This window comes from Pelecanus crispus, chromosome 1, assembly GCF_030463565.1.
Source record: "Pelecanus crispus isolate bPelCri1 chromosome 1, bPelCri1.pri, whole genome shotgun sequence".
Taxonomy (NCBI): Eukaryota; Metazoa; Chordata; class Aves; order Pelecaniformes; family Pelecanidae; genus Pelecanus; species Pelecanus crispus.
The window spans coordinates 160,207,541-160,227,589 of NC_134643.1; the positions used below are offsets into that span (position 1 = coordinate 160,207,541).

Consider the following 20,049-nt stretch of genomic DNA (forward strand, 5'->3'; position numbering starts at 1 on the left):
TGATCTTGTTTACATGAGAATTCACTAAAACCCCTATCTAGTTTTGGCACTAAGGCTCTGACAAGACTGCCAATTTTTTTGTGCAGATAAAAGCGTTTAGTTAAATGACGTTCTACTGTATATAACCACTCACATGGAGGAAAAAGGATCACTCACCACATTGTAATAGCTTTTGTTAATTGCAGACGTATCAAAGCCTTTAGGTGGACTCTTCAATGTACCTGATTTGGGGGAGACCGGTTTTTCTGAAATGCAAGATAGTTTTGTGTCAATGGGGTGCAATTTCATAGCTCAACACTAGAGGTCAAACAAACTGCTTTAACATATTTATCGTAAGTTACAGCGAAAATAGTACTTCACTGAGAAATGGACATACTTGTGCTTGAAATTATTGGTAAAGAATCAAAATGGTTCATACGTTCACAATGAATGAAACTCTAGCCTCAATGAAGGCAAGTAGAAAAACTCCCATTCTTTTTCCTGGAACTAGAAAATCAGTTAATAAAATTAGCTTTTCCAAAAATATTTCTTTTAAAAAACAAAACGTTATCACAGACTGCAATTAAAAAAAAAAAAAAAAAACAAACCACCAAACCAAAACCAACCAAAAAAACACAACAGGCATTTCCAAACACTACACATACTTTGAAACAAAAGTAGTATTAAGTTTTAACATTAATTTAATAAACTCTGTAAAAGCAAGTGACCAATCAAAGGCTGAACATATCAGAGGTGGGACTTTCTACTCAGTCTGGTTGAAATAGAGAATCAAAACACTATACAAGCAGTCAAGTGACTTACCAGATGCCTATCCCAGCAAATCATCTCTTAAAACAAATTATCTTTTACTGTTAATGAAGTAAAAAATAAAAATGCTTATGCACTTGAGAACAGAGTCCATCACAACAATAAATGCAATCCCTCCTACTATCCCATACTGAACCTACCCCTCAGTAATGCACGCTCCTCCTGGAAGGACAATATAAGTCTGCAAAATCAAAACAACAGTCCTGAGAGTTACCCGAGTGCTGACTCCCAGAACAGAGACGCACAGAAAACACACTCCTAAAGCCTCCCCTCCCACCTCTACCATTCCTCTAAGTCAATCACAGAGGAGCAAAGATGAGGGGAGAGACAATCAGAAGCATCATGGTACATGCTGGAGAAACAGAAGTAAGATTTACAGCATCTCCTTTTGACCTCTCACACTTGACTTTGCACACAACCAACTGAGAATGCTTGTGAAACTGTATTTATCAGGATATTATGGTGGTTTGTTTTTTTAAATAAGCAGACTTGTCTAACATGCAAATGTCAAATAAGCATTTCAGTAATTTGTATCCAAACAATAAAATGGAAATTGTTTAAAAACAACACCAAAAGAGCATCATCAAAACATATGTACTGAAAGTTTTACCTTTATTTTAAAAGCAAGCTCCCGTTTCAAACGCATTTTAATAAAGTTCTATGAATAATTTAACTCTCGTTCACCTGATACCTCAGGCCACTAAGAATACATTACGCAAAGTCTCGAACACAGACCTGCCTTTCCAGGAGAAGCCCAGCCAGCCAAGCTAAGGGCCAGCTACGGGAAATTCCCACGGACAGTAAAGCTGACCAGGGAAACACCAGCATAAGCAGAACAGCCCGTGTGGTACCAGCCTCTGCTGGACTGTATCCTGGGTAATTTACTGCTTCCTCAGGCTGCCCAGTTGCAGCCTCGTGGATGTTGCAATCTCAGGCAAGCCAGCTACAGATGCGGGCCACCCTTTTGCCTCCAGCGCCAGGAGCGCTGGGCAGGCCGGCTGGACCCGAGGCTTTCGCCAGCAGCCCGTAAGGAGCAGCTCAGGCCCCAAGAGCACGCATGTGGTATCTTTGAGGGGATTTTCTCTGTATTGCACTGGAACTCTCCTCAAAGAAGCTATTCTAAAAATAAAATACAGTCTTAAAACTGCCAAACATGGGAAAAACATTTCTCCTTACCATGTTCACAGATGACAGTGAAATCCTTTTGGTTAACATCCCCCGCCCCCGCCGCCCAAGTCAGCTGTAAGCCTACAGACAGCACAAAAACCATTAGCCCCAGCAGTTATTCAGCTGGGAACACTGATGCTCTCAGCCACCAGCCCTGCAGGACATACATGCTCTGCTCTACAGCCAAGTAATTCCAAATAACAGGACTCCTCCCATCCCCTTAAAACGAAACGATAAACCCAAGCAAATTTGTCATTAAACACTCGATGTAAAAGAAGCATCTAAAGTCATGTTGTATGTACAGCTACTCGTTTATACATTTATATATAATGCTACCCATTTATGGGGCAATTGCAACTTGTTTCTTTGTACTCAATAACAAAAATGATATAGTTCACACAAACTTGGTAATTTGCTCTCATTCTCTGTGGAAGCTCTCAACTTATCCTAAAATTTATAGTGACTTTCAGGTTCACCAAATAGCTGAAAGTTTATTAGTCATGTGCCAAAAAGCATGAAAGGAGAAACCAGAGTTAAGGAAAAAGGTAAATACTTGTCACTGAATTTTACCACAATACAGATGTCTGACCCTTGTTAATCTGGAGAAAGTTGGCTCATAGAAAACTGTCTCTGCTTCCAGCTACTTTGTTATCTTAAAGGGTGTAAAAATACATCTCTTCCTCTAATTTTTTCTTCTCCTAAGCTGCTGAAGAAAGTGGGAGATTTTTTGCTGAAATATTTAGTGTCATTTATATTACCAGCTGTTCAGCTGATTCAGTTACCCAGAGAGACACGATCAAATTCAGATTTAAAGAGAGGACACAAAAAAGAATCACACATTTAAATCATTTTGCCTGAACAGCCATAATCAACATTCAGCTTTTAAAATGCAAAGGCCATTTCTATTGTAGAAACACAGAATTAGACACAGCAAATCAGTCCAGCTATCTATCACGTCTGGTATTCTGCCTCCAAGCACTGCCTTGCTTCCTAAGGAGGAATAAGAAACAGTCTTCTTGCAATTAGCTTATTGCACAATGCATTACACAGAAGAAAATCCTGATCTTGCACATAGAAAAATCACTTTCTTAGCATAAACAAAGTGTTATTTATTATCCTTCATGAGAGAACATTAGAGTACTTTTACAAACATACAGCGTAATTCATTAAACATTTCAAGCAGGCATCACCCCAATTCAGCATACTGGGAACATATAAAGGTCTTACATGTCTACTGGCCTATAAGGTCCATAGGTTTTGAAAACATTAGCAAAATGCTAGCACCTTGCCCACTCCAACATAAAAGCTCTGTTTCTCAAAGCACTGGAAGAGAGCAACCTGAGCCACACACCAGGCTTTCCCATATGGAAGATTCTTCCTTTCTCCCTACTCTTCTCCCAGTCCTGATATAAGTCTGGTATATTAACACTGAAAACACAATGAAAACATGTACAGCTGTAGTGGGTTGACCCTGGCTGGATGCCAGGTGCCCACCAAAGCCACTCTATCACTCCCCTTCTCAACTGGGCAGGGGAGAGAAAATACAATCAAAAACTGATGGGTTAAGGACAGGGAGATCACTCAGCAATTACCATCACGGGCAAAACAGACTCTACTTGGGGAAAATCAGTTTAATTTACTGCCAATCGAAACTGAGTAGGGTAATGAGAAATAAAACCAAATCTTAAAACACCTTCCCACCACCCCTCCCTTCTTCCCAGCCACAATTTCACTCCCAATTTTCTCTACCTCCTCCCCCAAAGCAGCGCAGGGGGACAGGAAATGGGGGTTGCAGTCAGTTCATCACACATTGCCTTTGCCACTCCTTCCTCCTCAGGGGAGGACTCCTCACACTCTTCTCCTGCTCCAGCGTGGGGTCCCTCCCACAGCAGACAGTCCTCCATGAACTTCTCCAACATGGGTCCTTCCTATGAGCTACAGTTCTTCACGAACTGCTCCAGCGTGGTCCCCCATGGGCTCGTAAGTCCTTCCAGCAAACAGCCACAAGTCCTGCCAGGAGCCTGCTCCAGCATGGGCTTCCCACGGGGTCACAGCCTCCTTCGGGCACATCCCCCTGCTCCGGTGTGGGGTCCTCCCCGGGCTGCAGGTGGATATCTGCTCCACCGTGGACCTCCCTGGGCTGCAGGGGCACAGCTGCCTCACCATGGGCTTCACTGTGGGCTGCAGGGGAATCTCTGCTCCGGTGCCTGGAGCAGCTCCTGCCCCTCCTTCTCCACTGACCTTGGTGTCTGCAGGGTTGTTCCTCTCACATATTCTCACTCTTCTCTCCGGCTGCAGTTGTGCCAGGTTGGTTTCCACTCCCCCCGCCCACCCCACCCCTTAACTATGTTATCCCAGAGACACTACCACTGTTGCTGATGGGCTCAGCCTTGGCCAGCAGTGGGTCCATCTTGGAGCCGGCTGGCATGGGCTCCATCGGACATATGGGAAGCTTCTAGCCACTTCTCACAGACACCACCCCTGTAGCTGGTTCAGGCATCACTGGAACTCCACTCTGCAACACTGACACTACGAACACTTCTTCCCTAGTAGTATTCACTTGTCCCAAAATCTATTCCATTTATGCCTGCAGAGTAACTCTTGACAAGAGAACAAAATACCCCTCCAATTGTGCGTGGTTGGGGATAGGAAAGCTAGCATTCTTGGTGGCGTTTTCTTTCCTCCCCCCCTCACCTCTTTTTTTCAAAGCTAAAAAGGTATCTGTCCTTCCCTCATGCACCACAGGATGGTATGGGAACAGGTATACTCTACTCTTCCACTATACACTGGCCTTTTCCCACACTGTGATTCCAGCCTCCCCCCGTTTTTAACATCTAACCAGAAGAACCATTAACACTGTAATTTGCACTGGGCCTGATAATAACATAACTGTCAAGAAAGCATAACAGAAGAGAGGCTAGGACAGTAATGACACGTTAATTTCTGTGAAGAATTAGAATAAAGTTTGTGACATATCAAATGTCATTTTTCAAAGCTGTATTCCCTTCTGCATAATCTCATGCCATTTAAATGGATTACACTTTGATAAAACACAGCAAGTGACCATGTGATTTTTTAAAAATCTGATTAACATCTGACAGTAGCTAAGCAAGTGCATTGCATTCTGGCTAACCTCTATTCTCTTCATCACAAGGGAACTCTCAAAACTAAAGTCTCCAAATCTCTACTGTGCGAGACAGAAGCAGCAGTGTAAGAGACAAGATTCCACCCACACCTTCACCCCTCCCCACTCCATTTTATGTAAGAAAAAAAACCTCAATAAAGCCACACTGTCAAATTTCTAACAAGTTTACACAGTATAAATCTTCTACCCTCCATCATGTCTAACAGTATAGCAGGATGAAAATAAAGTCCTCTCATTTCAAAGTACTTCCCGACTAGTGATCAAAGAACATTAAAAAAAGGCAAGATGTTACAGGGTTTAAAAAGGGAAATGAAAACATGCGCACAGGGAGGGAGACAGAAATGGACCGTATTTTTGATCCTTACAGTGTAGGCACATACCTGAAAAGAAACTACTACTACATTTTTTTTCTTCTGTTTCCAAGTTTGATTGTAAGTACCGCAATTTCCAACAAATCCTCCCTTTCCCCTTGTGTTGGGGGGTGAGGAAGGCAAGAAAACACACACGCAAAAGAAAAATAAAAACCATTTTCTACCTCAACCAAATTTATTTTCCCCAAGACACAGAGTCATTGTCCAGCCTAAGAAAAGTAAATGCTGTGCTTTGCTCAATAATCTCAGTATCTGTCCTACAACCATTCATAGCTCACCTCACACATGTATTAGCACTCTGTGCTAACACTAATCATTCTGGCATAGCTAAGCAAACAAGTTACAACATGGTAAACATGGGCACAGCTCTGCGATGTTTTAGCTTCTCCGAGATACCTTATCATTTAACATGCTCTGCTTGTGCAATATATGTAATGTAGTTTACTTTTCTTCTAAAATCTTTAAGACAGCAATATGGGTAAAGAGAGTTCCCATTACTAAGCAGCTCCTTCTTCCTTTCCTTGAATATCTAACTTCAGAGCAACTGTACAAGCTATGATTAAAAATACACAGCTATCTGACATTAGAGGATTCTAACTTAGAACAAAAATCCATTTGTCTAAACATCTAATGCCTATGAATTTTGTGAGAATTAAAACAAAAACACAGATGCATGAAGAACTTCTCTTCTGTTTTTTTGCCAGTCAGCCAAAGTCAGGTTGCAGCAGACTGAAGGGATTTAGTTAATCAAACCCAGCAGTTCGCAGGAGCTCTCCAAAATAATCCATCAAAAATGATAACACACAACGTTGCCTATACAGAATTTTTACCTAGTTGCAGTATTTTCAGCCACATTTGAAAGAAGATAGAAGGGTGGGGTCATACTGTCGATGCCAGAACATTTTACAGAGTATTCTGAAAGCCAATTAGATGTCCAGGATGAACATTTTGTTCATAAAGAGACCTTAATCAAGAGCAAGTATTTCAACAATCCTATAATGAATTGATTTTAAAAAGATCAGGATAACACTGACAGAAAACACATTTTGAATTTTAAGCTTGTAAGACAGCAAGTTCTACTAACTCATTTTAACGTACATCAGGGGAAAAAAAGCACTTTTGTGTTTTAATCTCATGCTCAAAGCATGAAGGCACTTAAAACATTTCTGAATTAGAAAAATCTTAAAGTGAGGTATATAAAGTTGCCACGAAGTCAAGAAAAATGGACAGTAAAAGACTATCAAGAAATGTCAACCAGTCTAACTAAGACTAGAAAAAATGAGCAAGGGCATAGGAGTGCAACAGAGACTGTCAACCCATATGTATAACCTAGATGAAACTTCTCATGAACACCCACCAGAACCATTCACGTAACTTCAGAGCTTTGTGGTAAACGGCACTACATTCCTGCTTCAACAAGGACAGCAGAACAAAGAGAAGCCCAACCTCAGTCCACAGTGGTAATGTGCTTTGATACAGAAGGGAAGAGATTACAGAAAAGCCCTCTCTCTAGCACCTTAAACAATACCCACAAAGCAGAAATTGGTTGAGAATAGAAATGCTCGTAACAAATTTCATAGAAACAACCAAGGCAGGGGTGGAGCAGCAAAATGAGAACAATGAACTTCAAGTAAGAAGAATTCAGTAAACTTAAAAATATGGGTAAAAAAAGGCTTCCTACTAGTGACAATGTAAGGGGAAAAGGCTCACAAGAACAAGTCCTTTAAAAATCAGGGGCATCTCAAAGGAAGAGCAGGAAAAGTAGATGCAAATTGACATGATCAAACAACACAAATACTACATTGACCTCAAACCCACAAAAAGAAGCAAAAGTAACTAGAAAAAGTCAGGTCACCAGCTGAAACACAACTAATAGGGACATAAGGGTAGTAGCAACATAACATTCCATAGCATACACACATCAAGGGGGAAAGCCAATCTGCAACTCAATAGAGAAGAAGAGTTAACAGACAACAGGAAGCTCTTAATACATGATGCTTCCTTCTACCACCCGCCTGTCCTCATTATAAAAAGGTCAACTTCAGACAATTCAAACACATACAAAGGCATAAAAGCAGGTTAAAACTAGTATTTTGATAAATTAAGCAGTACCTGCTGTGCTGATTTGGCAGTAAGACAACTAGCTACATCCATGTTTGAAAGCACAGAGGACAAGTGAAGTTCCATAAAGTACTGGAAAAGGCCAAACATAGTAATCATCTTTAAAAAGGAGGAGGAGAACAGAGAAAGCTAGAGACCTACAGGTCAGTCATTTTAACTTTGTAAGAGTAAGTAAATGCACAGAAAACAAAAGCAATGAACTCAGCTTCGTGAGAAAGAGAAAAGCACGGGCACATATTCCCTTCTGTAGAAGCAACTGAGCATATGAGAGAGCGCTCCAAGAATGCAAGAAGTCTCGCATAAGCCAGAAGGAGCAAGCCCGTGCTACATGCTTATACAGCAGAGGGAAAAGAAGAGCTTAGCAGAAAGCTTTTCTGATGGTGAGAAGTGAAAATTAAACCAGGGACAGGAAGCAGTTCATCTTGGCCCCCAGCAATCGGACAGGGTTGCAAGGACTGGCAACAATCAAACTGCACTTGGTATTAACCTCAGCCCCACAGCTTGTTGGCTTTCCTATTTAGGAGAGTTACTTCACCCAAGTGAAGTATTCTTAAAAAAAAAAACAAAAACAAGAACAACCTTAATTTCAGTTGCTAGAAACTTTTGGTTCTCTTATGTTCACTGTTAAAAGCTACTTCCATTCTGGAGCCTAACTGCAGAGCCAGGTTCCAGTCTCAGGAGTCTGAAAAGATCAAAACCGAAATCCAAACAAGACCTCTGCAGCAATGTTTTAAATGAATAATGATAGGACAAAAAAGTCATCATGGCTGAAAGACTGCTACAACACTACAGACAAGAAAAAACAAGCTTCAGGAATTGTTTTTCAGGATAAGCTGCATCCGAAGATCTCTGAAGAATATGAAAGCTAAGTCTTACATCGTGACTATGCCTAAGAGGGTCTAGTTGAAAATTACAATGAAGTTAGAGATCTAAGACTCCAGCATTCCGCAAAAACAGACTGTAGATAGTAAATCAAGGAAGAAAATAAGAGGACACAACTGAAGGAGAAAAAATAAGTTTTAAAACCGAGTTTTACCCTCAACTTCAGTTTGCAATCATGCACCTGTATGGCTGCCAAAAAAAAAAAAAAAAGTCATGCCCATGATTTTAGCGTGGCCCAAAAGATGTGTGTTTTCATTGGATGTGTGTTTCAATGTTAGTTCTGATATTCAGTCATGAAGGTAACATTTACAGAAGGCACTTTCGTTGTATGAAGCTCAAAATAAAACTTCAGTGGAAGAGTGAAGCCTGTACAACGAAAAGTTGAAGGCACATGAACAATAAAGAAAAATCACAAATACATTATCTTTCAAAATTTGTCTCTAACTTTTAGTAGATTTCAGCAGAACTGGGGATTTTTCCCACATTTGTTTGCTTCTAAGTAATAGGACATGTTTAGAGATTTTTTTGGTATAGTTTATTGTTGGTTTTAGGGGTTTGTTTACTGCATGCTTACTGTTAATTCAAAAGTCCTACACCACTCTATATAGTGAACTGGGGTGAGGGGGTATGAGTTCCTGAGCATTAATGATTGCTGTGAATGAAGTTCAGTAAATACAGTCAAGCTTAAACAAAAAGCATTACAGTTTTTAATGAATCAACCAGCTACCAACCTCTACCCAAAGCAAGAATTTCTGCAAATACGGTCTCCTTCAAAACTCACCATTTGATTTTATTTCTCGTACGTAGTTACTTGGAAACCACCCTGTTTTGCCATTTAGAGTTCCTTCCCACCAGCCTCCTTCTTCCACTCTTGTAACATGAATAATATCTCCTTTTGAAAAAGAAAGTTCATCTTCATTTGTCTGTTGAAAATTAAATTTTGCTCTCACCACCAACTGATGGTTGCTGTTATCTGTCATGTCCTAGTAAGTGAGAATACAAAGAACAAAGATCACATTAGAGGTTTAAACGATTATTCCATGAACAAAACAGGAGTATCCATAAAACAGAAATAGCCCCTCCTCTACACACAACACTCCCCACATGTTTTTACTCTAAGCATTTGTATGGGATGATTTGCCATTTCCAGTATTTCTGTCATTTTTAATCTATGGATTTGTTTCAGTCCAGGGAGTATATAGTCTTATTACAGCTCCTTCAAATCAGAAGGGGGTAACAGAGCTAAGATGAGAATCATTCTTACTCCCCCCCAAAAAATCAAATTCTATTTTCTATATATAGTATAAATTGGAACTGCCTTTGGCAACTACAAAGAAACAACAGCTTTACATTAGAGAGTTTTTTCCTAAAACTTTCTAGGCTGGAAGGAAGGTGGAACTGACTTGGATTTAATTTAATTCTGGATATAAATAGAGAGTTTGCCACTTAAAACTTTTTTTTCCCCTCCCTGTAACAGATCAGATTGGAAGTTTCCACACCTGAATGTGTTGAGTCTCCATGACCTGCCAATGGAGTTTTTTCAGTGTTTTTCCACAAAACCTACGAAACCGTTATGCAATTTACCTTGAATAAGTACTCACAAATCATTTGCCTGAAGTCTAGCAAAGCTGCAAGTCTGCAGCATGTCAGACCTGCAGCTGTCCATATATATATATAAGTGTGTATATATATATGCTTATTGCCTATCACAGATGTGAAGGCAGATTATCGCTCTACCGTAACAAGTGAATGTTAATAGCTACTTCTTAGAAGTCTTTCAAATTAATGATGTTCAAATACAGCATTTTGTTCTTTGATGTCGGTTTTGAATATCTGCATCATTTAAGCATTTCATGAGAGTTAGGACAAACTTTTATGCTAAAAAAGCTAAATAATTGGGCAGCTTTAAATAATCCAAATACAATCCATTGCACTGGAATTGAGAGAACAGGACCATAAATCAAGTCTGTCTCTATCATAAGTAAGAATCAATACCTGTATTATTTAAAAGTAACTTAGTGAGAAAATGATTGTAAGCAATCCTAGTCAGCTATCCAGGTAGCAGAATTTCACCTACATGTTATCTATATAGTTGAGATGATTAAAAGATGTATTGTGTAAAGTCACTGGGATCATATAACATGTCAGCTTAATTCATATCCACAGCAATCGTGTTACTGTATCACAACTCAATTTAAAAATCAGATTTTTAGTGGCTGAGAAACTGCAGGAAAACGAAGGCAAGCACAACTTTGAAAACATGCAGAAAGCCACAAGATACTGCAAGTCACAATGTTCAAAAATTAGATCAGCACATTTTCAAACAAGTGCCTCTGCCTTAGTCTTCTGCTTGTACATCATGTGCTTTCATCTGCTATGACTGCTCAACAAGAGAAAAAGGTTTGCCTTAGTAAATGGTAAAAAGCCACAAAACAAGCAGCAATATTGCACAGTGACATCAACTACAGTCCCTTTACTCTGCCAGGATGGCTCTCCAGTAGAGAAAATGAAGTACAAGTTTGGTGAGAACAGTTCCAAACTGATCATCTACAGCATGAAAACCAAACTAAGAATTTCCCAGGTTTGGCCACTAGCTCTCTTTCCCTCCTTCTTGCACTTCTCTGCCCCTTTGCAACTTTCTGCAGAGCTGCTCAGATCACCAAAGTGGTAGAAATACTTAAAACACCAATTACTTCAGTAATCCAGCTAACAGCTAGTCCCACAAACAGCTGCATCAGCAAAACTGAGTGGGTGGTGAACAGCAGAGTGGGAGCTGGAATTAGGGGCCTAGGGCAAGAACTTGCAAGGGCTCTGCTACCAGAGAAAACACATCAAACCACACCTAAGGAAGCTTAAGCAGAGCACTGTGTTTAAAGTTTCACACAGCAATCATCACATAGTTCAAAACAGCCTCCTTCAAGCATGGAAAAAGCAGTTTACAGTACATATCTGAACCCTCCTTCCAAACCTTTTAGTCACTAAAAGCACCTTTCATCACAGTTAGTTTCAATACAGCACTCCATCCTGATTTCAGCCATACTGTAAAACAACCGCCTATGCCACTCAGTCACCTGAAGGCTAATTGAAGGATTCACTTTGAAACATAACAAAAACCAGGAATAACTACCAATACTGCCAACATTAAAAGTACTACCTTTGCTGAGGTTTGAATATCCTTCAATCATCACCCCTAAACTCACAGACATGGAGAAAAATGAGATTTTTGCCTTTGAAAAAGCAAGTCCTTATACTGAAAAGTAAGAAAGCCAGTAAGATACAGCATATGCAGACAACATGAAGTTGTGAAGAAAAAAAAATAATTAGAAGTTCAGAGAAAGCTGCATGTATTTTGGAACATCATAATAAAAGCTCCAAAAATAGAATGTTACAGGCTCGAAATACATAGGTGAAAGAGGAAACAGTTACTTTGCTACACCGTTGTTTACTTATAAATCTTGTCAAAAGGGAAAAATAAAAAAACCCACCCCACAGCATCTTTCTTTTCTTCTAGAACTTACCAAACTCCGATACTGTCCCTGAAAGAGTTTTGAAGTTCTATTGTGTAAAGACTGGGATCCCAGAGAATCAAAAGATTTTATCCGATGAGATGAGGGACGTGCGCATACAGAGTCACTGCCCAGCCCTATGTCTGTAGGAGGGGAAAAAAAAGTAAATATTAGAATCTGAGAAATCTGCATATAACTTCTGCTTAGTTCTGTAAAACTCAGGTGCTTAAAGCAGATTCAATGTATCTGTAGTTGCTCAATAATGCAAGGTTAAAAAAAAATTACAGTAATAAGTGACCTGAAATCCTGAGACACTGGCAGTTTCTTCCCCACACAGACAGGAAAACAATTTAAGCTGTTTAGGAAGAGGAGGGTTACAGCTGTATTTTTCCATTCCCACTCACTACCAGTCTATTTAAAGGTAATTAACCAGCATCATTTTAGCTACTGGCCAAGAATTTTGAAAGCGTAAAACTTGCTTGAAGTAAAGCCAGCCACATCTGTTTCTTAGCTCCCCTCCCCCCCGCCCCAATCTCCTTCTCAATTAAAACATTCCTTCCACTGTCTTTTTTCCTACGTTCCTTTGTCTCGTCCCTTTTTTGCCAACTAAGCTATTTCTTCTTCCTTGGACGGCGGGAGAGGGATAAGAGGAGTGGAAAGGAAGAAAGCTGCTTGCTCAAAAAACACCACCCCCCCAAACCTCTCCGCTCTTTCATTTGTCTCTACTCTGCGAAGCATGCCCATTTGTGAGGTGTTCACCTGAAGGGCAGCTAGGTGCTGTCAGGGTGCTGCTGGGGTCCCTGTGGGCTGGAGGCATCGAGGGGGTGGCAGGGCAGGGCTCATCCCACCGCCCCAGCCAGCAGCGGGCAGCTGGGCACCAGGGCAGCCCCAGCCCAGGACGCTGGGCACCTCCCTGGGGATGGGGTGCCAGCCCATCCACGGCTGGGGTGTCCTCCTGCGGATTAGCAGGCCACAGCCAGACAGGGGCCGGGCTGCACCGAAAGCAGCTCCTAAGGACCGGGGTCAGTGCTGGCCATGGTCTCCCGCAGGACCGCCGGGAGCCTCTCCCCAGCGTTACGGTGGGATAGGGGTTGCTCCTGGCTGCACCAGCTCCCCCAGCCAAACCTGCAGGGGGATGCTCCCAGGGCCCTTGCACAGGTGACATGTTACAGCAGACAAACATCGCTCCTTTGCACAAATACAGCAAGTCATTCCTTTTCCTCATGTTCTCCCATGCACAAGGAAATCATTCAGTGAGCATCTGAGTTTCAAGGAGCTCCAAAAGCAATGCAGCATTTTCTGTCCCAAAATTACATGTTTTCACTATACTACACGGGCATCCCAACCGCTCTCCTGGTTTTTATGCCTCTCTTACTCTCTTTCCTAGTAGTTCGCTTTGCCTCCAGTACCCTACCTCCACCAGAGGTACATGCACACAACTACAGTCTCTCAGTTACTTTCAGACTAAAGCAGACAACTATTACGCAATCCTAGTTATTTTTGGTCAAAGGGAGATACACATATAGGTGCAGTTCCATGAGGAGACTGATGAACAAAGTGTGTCTGCTGCTCCACATCAAACCTGAAGGTAGAATTCGATTCAACAGGAAAGCCTCTCAACTTCACCACGGCATCCAACAGCAGCCGAGATGCAAGAGGAAGGAAGGGGTTTTAGATGGACAGTGGGCGCAGAAGAAAAAACTGTTGACAAAGGATGCTCCAAGTCTGCAGTGACTGAACAGAGAACATTTTCCTCGGGTGCATCTTTTTAAATAGTCATCCTTCAAAAATCATTATCCTTCAAATACAAATATACACACCCTAGTCAAATAGTGCAATATTAGAATTATTCATCTAAGTTCCATATTTTGTATGGACAGTGTCATTATACATTGAAGTCATAAAAGACCTCACACTTTGTGAGCCTCCTTTCCTAAAAGCATTTGACGGCCATTGTGTAAATATGAACACTGGTGATTATAGTCCATTACAGAAAGAACATACATCTTTGTTTTCACAGACTGACGGGACAGAAATGGAACTAGATCAAGGCCTTCGTTTGTAAATCACAACTTTATGGCTAATTCTAATGCTCCCAAAAACTTGAAAGTTGCTGCAGCCATCAGTAACTAACAGAACTTAAGGCTTATAAGTAACCTGAAGCATCTCCATGTCCAAGTTTGCTATGTTGCCTATCTGCAGTCAAGTAGAAGGACAGACACACCACCAAATCCAGCATTATACCTTGACACAGTTCACCTAGGAAAACAGGATCAGGTTTATTCATGGCAGTGTGTTCCAGCCTCTGGGCAACCCTAAAACACACTACTTACAAATTGTTTAAGTGTGGCCTCATTCCCAAAAGTTTCTAGTTCACAACAGCAGATTTAATACACTAATACAAGAGCACCTTTTGAGGCTTGAATTAGAAACTGCATGTGTCCGAGCTGAAAAGAACGAAAATTATTACAAACAAACAACATGCAAATTGCAAGTATTTTTACCAATAATATCGGAATATTTTTAAAAGAATTTGAACTTTTGATCGACTTAAAAGGCTTGCAGACCCCATGTATCCATTAAAGTTTCCATTAAAAAACCAAATAAACATGTTCAATGAATTTCTCAATGGGACTATGGTCAGAAAAGAATTCAACTCTGCTGCTAAAAATTCAAGAATCTTGACTGGCAACAGAACATGCATGTTTGGCAAGTATTAATTTGGTAGATGTCACAGAAGTTTCACACTTTTATCCATCCAGCAATCTCCAGGGTTTGTAACACCCTTTCTTCTTCTCCACCATTATCTCAGCCTCCCTACACCAGTTCCTCTCTCCTTATCTGTCTACAAATGGCAACTGGTACCTTGATCCTACCCCTCCTGAACTTAAAGAATTCGATGGAGTGTGAACATGTGTACACCTGAAACTCTTGCAAACCCAGATGGGAACCTGAAAGCCATCTTCCAGTAGTAAAGGAGGGAGATAGAACCTAAAATGCTTTCTACACAGTCACCCAATTAAAGAAAATTGTTTGAAAGAACAGTTGGTCAGGAAGATTTATGCAGCTCTGCTTGCTCCTAGGAATGAGGCAACACCACAGTTTGCATGTGGTTTTGATTTTTGGTTTCCATACCACCCCCACCTCCATGAAAGGCATCAGCCTGTGTCCTTTCTAAGGCCAGCTGCAATTGTGGCTTTTTGATGTGGGTATTATTCTATTCATGTCTGGACCAAACAGCCACACTTTTCCTCCCCTTTAAAAGCAGCTATGGTCAGTGTACAGCAGCTTTAAAGAGGTACTGAAATGGTTTACATTTGCACTTGCACAGTTAAGATGAAAGGCGGTATCTTCAACTGGTGTAAGTAGCTTCAAAGTCATCAATGGTATTACTCCATGCTCATTCATTAGAACTAAGAATTCTCCTAAGGGGTGTCTTCTGATGCAAGGAGGGGGGGAAAAAAAAAAAAAAAAACAAACCCGCCAAATAAAAATCCCTGTTGTAATGGACCAGAAGAGTATTATAAAAGTGACAAGATACCTATCATATTAATATTAAACAAAGTAACACTGATCCACCACTGACTTTTCTATCAGGTTCCTTTTCCTCCCCACATAAAAATAGACCATGCTTGCCAATTTTTAAATCATATCTCTCTCTAACCAGACTCTAACCTGATGACCATTACTGGAACTTGCTGCTGACAATGTAAAACCCCAGCACAGAGCAGCAAAAAGGGCCACCAATGTTAAGATTTCTTGACTACCCTGGGGTCCAGTTGACATCATTTAGTACAGCCTCACCCTATTACAAAGCATGGATACCTCTCACTTGTGTGCTATTTCTACAGCACTCTCTTCCCCCCAAAGAACTTGAGGTAGGTGGTCTGTAACTTCTAGCTACTACCTAAATGAAACGTGTGAATTAAGGGATCAGAGATATTGGCTATCCTTTTGTTACTGTCAAGAAAGGACAGTGCTGGGGAATGGGGGACTACACGACAAAAACACTGACAAAAGTGGTCAAACACGGGAATGAGAGTGGGGCAAAAGTCAACTTTTAGTATTTGAAACTGGGAAAAAAAAAAAACCCAGAAACAAAAACAAAAACAAAAAAACCAAAGATGGGGCCTTTTTCTAAGAATTCTTGCCAGCTAAAAGGCTCAGCCTTAGCTCCGCTGCAAAACTTCTTTCTGCAGAAGAGAGAATCCAGAGAGGCAACTGCAGAAGTCATAACAACAAACCGCAACAAAGAAACTCTTCTAAAACACTGCACATGTTCATTTTATGGTGAGTGTAACAACAGGCATAAATACACACTGAGGTAAGTTGAAGGCAAGGTGAACAAGCACCAGGACAGAGCAGAGGCTACTTACCTGCAGTCACCTTATTTAAAGCCACGAGAGAGCTGAGAACTTTACTGAAATTCTGTCCCTGATACAGGTCATTTGCATCAAAAGTCTGAAAACAAAAGAACATACAGTAAGTCATAGAAACAAGCATTTAAACTAAGCATTTCTATGCTATCATGCAAACCATGACTGCAGAAACCATTGCTTGATCAAGGTGTCAGTCTTTCAGTGGTGGCTGTGGACCAGTAAAACTGTGAGGGGGTTTTTTTCCCCTTTAAAAAAAAACAAACCCCCCAAAACTCATTTTTAAATAGGAAGAGAATATAGAAACAGGTGCATTTGAGAAAAAATGAAGAACATATATGCTAAAAATAGCAAGTGTCATTTAAATTACAGGAAAGTTGAATAAAACATAATTATCAGAAGAGAAAAGCTTTCCTCAGACAGTTTGGCCCAAAGAGTTACTGGGCACCATTGGCATACTCTTCTTTTTCTGTAGCAGCTCACAGGCACCGTACCTGATGGTTCATAAAATATTTTTTAAATTACTACAAATACTTTTAGAAGTACTACAACAACGTACATGCTATCTCTTTACTCTACAAGACATAGAGGAAGGCAGCATTCCTGAAAATTAATTAATTTTACGAAGAGTGAAGTTGCTGGATAGGTTAGATGGAGAATGAGGTTTGGGAAAGGGAGGGATAAAAGCTAGGGCTTACTTTATTTTTATTTTTTAACTGTGGGAAAGAGATCCAAATCTCAAACTACCTTGTAGAAAACACTCCAGTAACTTTCAAGCACTGGGTGACGTTAAACATCTGGATTTTCAGGGGAAAAAAAGATGAGATAAAAAAAAAAAAAGAAAAAAAGAAGAGACACCCACAATATTTGCCTGAGGTAATAGAAACACTCATCCCAAGTCTCATGAAAATAGCTCTCGCAGCAGATTCTGCATAGGTTGAAAGGAGTCACAGTATTCCCCTGTGCACGACTAGAAAGAGGACAATAAAGGAAACAGCTATTACAGTTGTTCCAACTGATTTAAGAAACAGAAAGAGATTCAGTTTCCTTCAGCGTAGCTGCTTTTATCTAAAAAGTCAACAAAATCTTGTTTTTTTCCTGGTAACAGACCCACAGACCCATCCCACAGGCACTATCAGAAAGTCTGTACCCCAGAAAGCAGCCTTCAGAGGCAGGAGAGGAAAAACCCATATTCCCAGGGGAGAAGAGAGGAAGGGGCAAAAGGAAGGCTGGGAAGAGAAACAGAGAGGCTGGTTAAACCCAAGAGAAGTGACAATTTTCATGAACACTACCTAAAGTAACCACAGAAGGGACTGCCAGACCAGTTGTGACTGGTTATGTGATCTACTAACAAAGGCAGAGCAGATTTGGGAAACATTTAATGACAGTATTACTCAGTAAGAAAAAGTCTCCCAAAGCAGCCATAGTATTTGAGGTACTTGCACATGTTAACATGTACATTTTTTTCCCCTCAGACTGAGGATCATCTCTGGTCCCAGCAAGCAGCAGTTCTACCTCAACTGTACAGGTGCTGACATCTCTCAAGCTCAGGTACCGTGTACACAGCTCAGAAGAGCAATGCCACAAAACAGACACAAAATCAAGCAGAGGCAAATGCTAATATACTCCAAGCAGTTATCACTCCACATAAATCAAATAACTATTTCACCAAGTTTCACTGGGCTACAGAAAATTTAAATACTACTCTTATTTATCTGAAGCTGTAAGGAGAGGGACCAGGGAGTTGCCTAGATGTGGATTTTGTAGGGTTTTTCCCGAAACTTTGTGCACATAGTTTTTAAATACTTCCTCATAAAAGACAATAAAAAAAGCAAATAAATGATCTGATTTTACACAAAGAGACAAAAGATACGTTAAGTTTTATTAATAACCTAATTTATAACAGACATGAGAAAAGATACCAATAAGGTGACAGCAGAATACATATAAGCAAAACCAGACTGGAGATAGCTTAACCAGTGCTCAAACTGGGGGCAGGGGGGGGTGGGGTGGGGGGTGCAGAATCAAGCTGTTATGGAACAAGAAGGCATCAGGAGTGTAAAATTTTCATTATTAGCTATACGCTTACTGTTGTAGTTTTTGAACAAGCAAACGAAAAGTATGAACAGAATCACGAAATAACAGCTCTGATCCCAAAAAAAGGAAATACAAGAGACACGGGCACTTGTGCGGACACCAGAGCTGGATCAGAAAGGTACTACAGGGGAGAGACAGAACTATAAGAAAAAGGAACATTGAAGAAAAAGCTTAGAAACTATAGCTTAAACTTACAAAAACTGAAAAAAAAAAAAAAAACAAAAACCCCAAAAATCCTAAAACCATTTGAAGCTCACCTTCATTCTGGATATTGCTAGAGCCAAGAGCTCTCCAAAGTCAAGCTAACTGGCGAACAACAGGATGCAAGGAAGCCTCGTTTCCTGCTATGCCGAGAGTATAGGGGATACCGAGAACAATTTGATTGGATCATCCCAACACGTATAGTGCCATAAAAAAGCCTGTATCCAGGACACGCATCCAGTGTGCTGCTTTACAGGAAACACCACAATGGGAGGATACGAGAAACATTTGCTTCCTTGCGATTTTACAGAAAGCAATTCTGACAGGAAGCCACCCTCAGCACGTTCATGGCCAGTATGTTCATTAGTAGCATTTGATAGAGGGGGACATGACATCCTCCAGAGAGATTTTCTCCTAACTTAAATGTTTAAAGAATAAACTAACCTAGAGAGATAAAAAATGAGGGGAAAAAGCTTAGGTGCTCTAAAGTTTTGGGGCTAATTCATTATGAACTCAACTACCTGATTATAAAAACCTTGTTTCAAAAAACCAAACCAAGACAAAAAAAACCCAAACCCCCACAACAACAACAACAAAAAAACCCACCAAACACTCACACCCTTCTTCCATCTTAGTGGAGGTTTGCTCATTTCACAATGTGTTTGAAAATTCTCTCTGACATGAGTAAAGGCATCAAGAGGTTGGACTGGATGATCTTAAAGGTCTTTTCCAACCTAAACGATTCTATGATAAGACACTTTAAGAGAAGCTTCCACAGGATTGCCAGAGAAAACAGTCTGCTCCAGGTTTCAAGAGAAGTCTGACTTGCATGTGGATTACCACCTTCGTTCTGGTATTTACGGACAGATCAGCTGTGAGAACTGACTCTTTAAAACATCATATCTTGATGTGAGAAAAGTAATTCAGTAACTTCCCTATTCAATGTCACCGGATGACAAACGTCCCCCCCATACAACACCCCCAATTCTGCAACTGCAAGAATCAAGGCTGGATTTTGAGATCTAAGTATCAAGCAAAGTTATTTTTATATTGCAAATTATTACCACATAACACAGTCTGCACGCTAAACTATCTTCTACAATACTAGCATAACCCACTTCTCAAATCATGTCAGAAGCACAACATGAATTCAAACTTGCACATGCCTACAACAGCTCTTAAAACCTAAAAGATATTACCCTGGAAATATTGAGATTTATCTTTTAAACACATGTGACAGGCATATATAGATGTTAAACAAGGCTTTATGGAAAAATATTTCCAATACACCCTTGCTTTCCAGGCAAACAACATTTTTAACTCTGCAGAGACTCCACCTGTGACAAAGTTTACCCTCTTGTTCATCCAATCCTTAT

The 20,049-nt window shown here is 40.5% G+C and overlaps 1 protein-coding gene across 4 annotated transcripts in view; it reads right to left on the bottom strand.

The window, feature by feature from the left end:
• Positions 1-20,049, bottom strand: part of ARHGEF7 (Rho guanine nucleotide exchange factor 7) — a 125,147-nt gene that overhangs the window by 56,762 nt on the left and 48,336 nt on the right. For 3 of the 4 annotated variants that reach the window (XM_075704720.1, XM_075704715.1, XM_075704727.1), the window contains 4 exons: positions 16,376-16,460; positions 12,012-12,142; positions 9,275-9,476; positions 157-245 (listed from right to left, as the gene is read on the bottom strand). In XM_075704720.1, coding sequence (XP_075560835.1) covers positions 157-245; positions 9,275-9,476; positions 12,012-12,142; positions 16,376-16,460 — 507 coding nt within the window. The remainder of the gene's footprint in view (positions 1-156; positions 246-9,274; positions 9,477-12,011; positions 12,143-16,375; positions 16,461-20,049) is intronic. The other variant, XM_075704735.1, reaches the window with a different exon arrangement.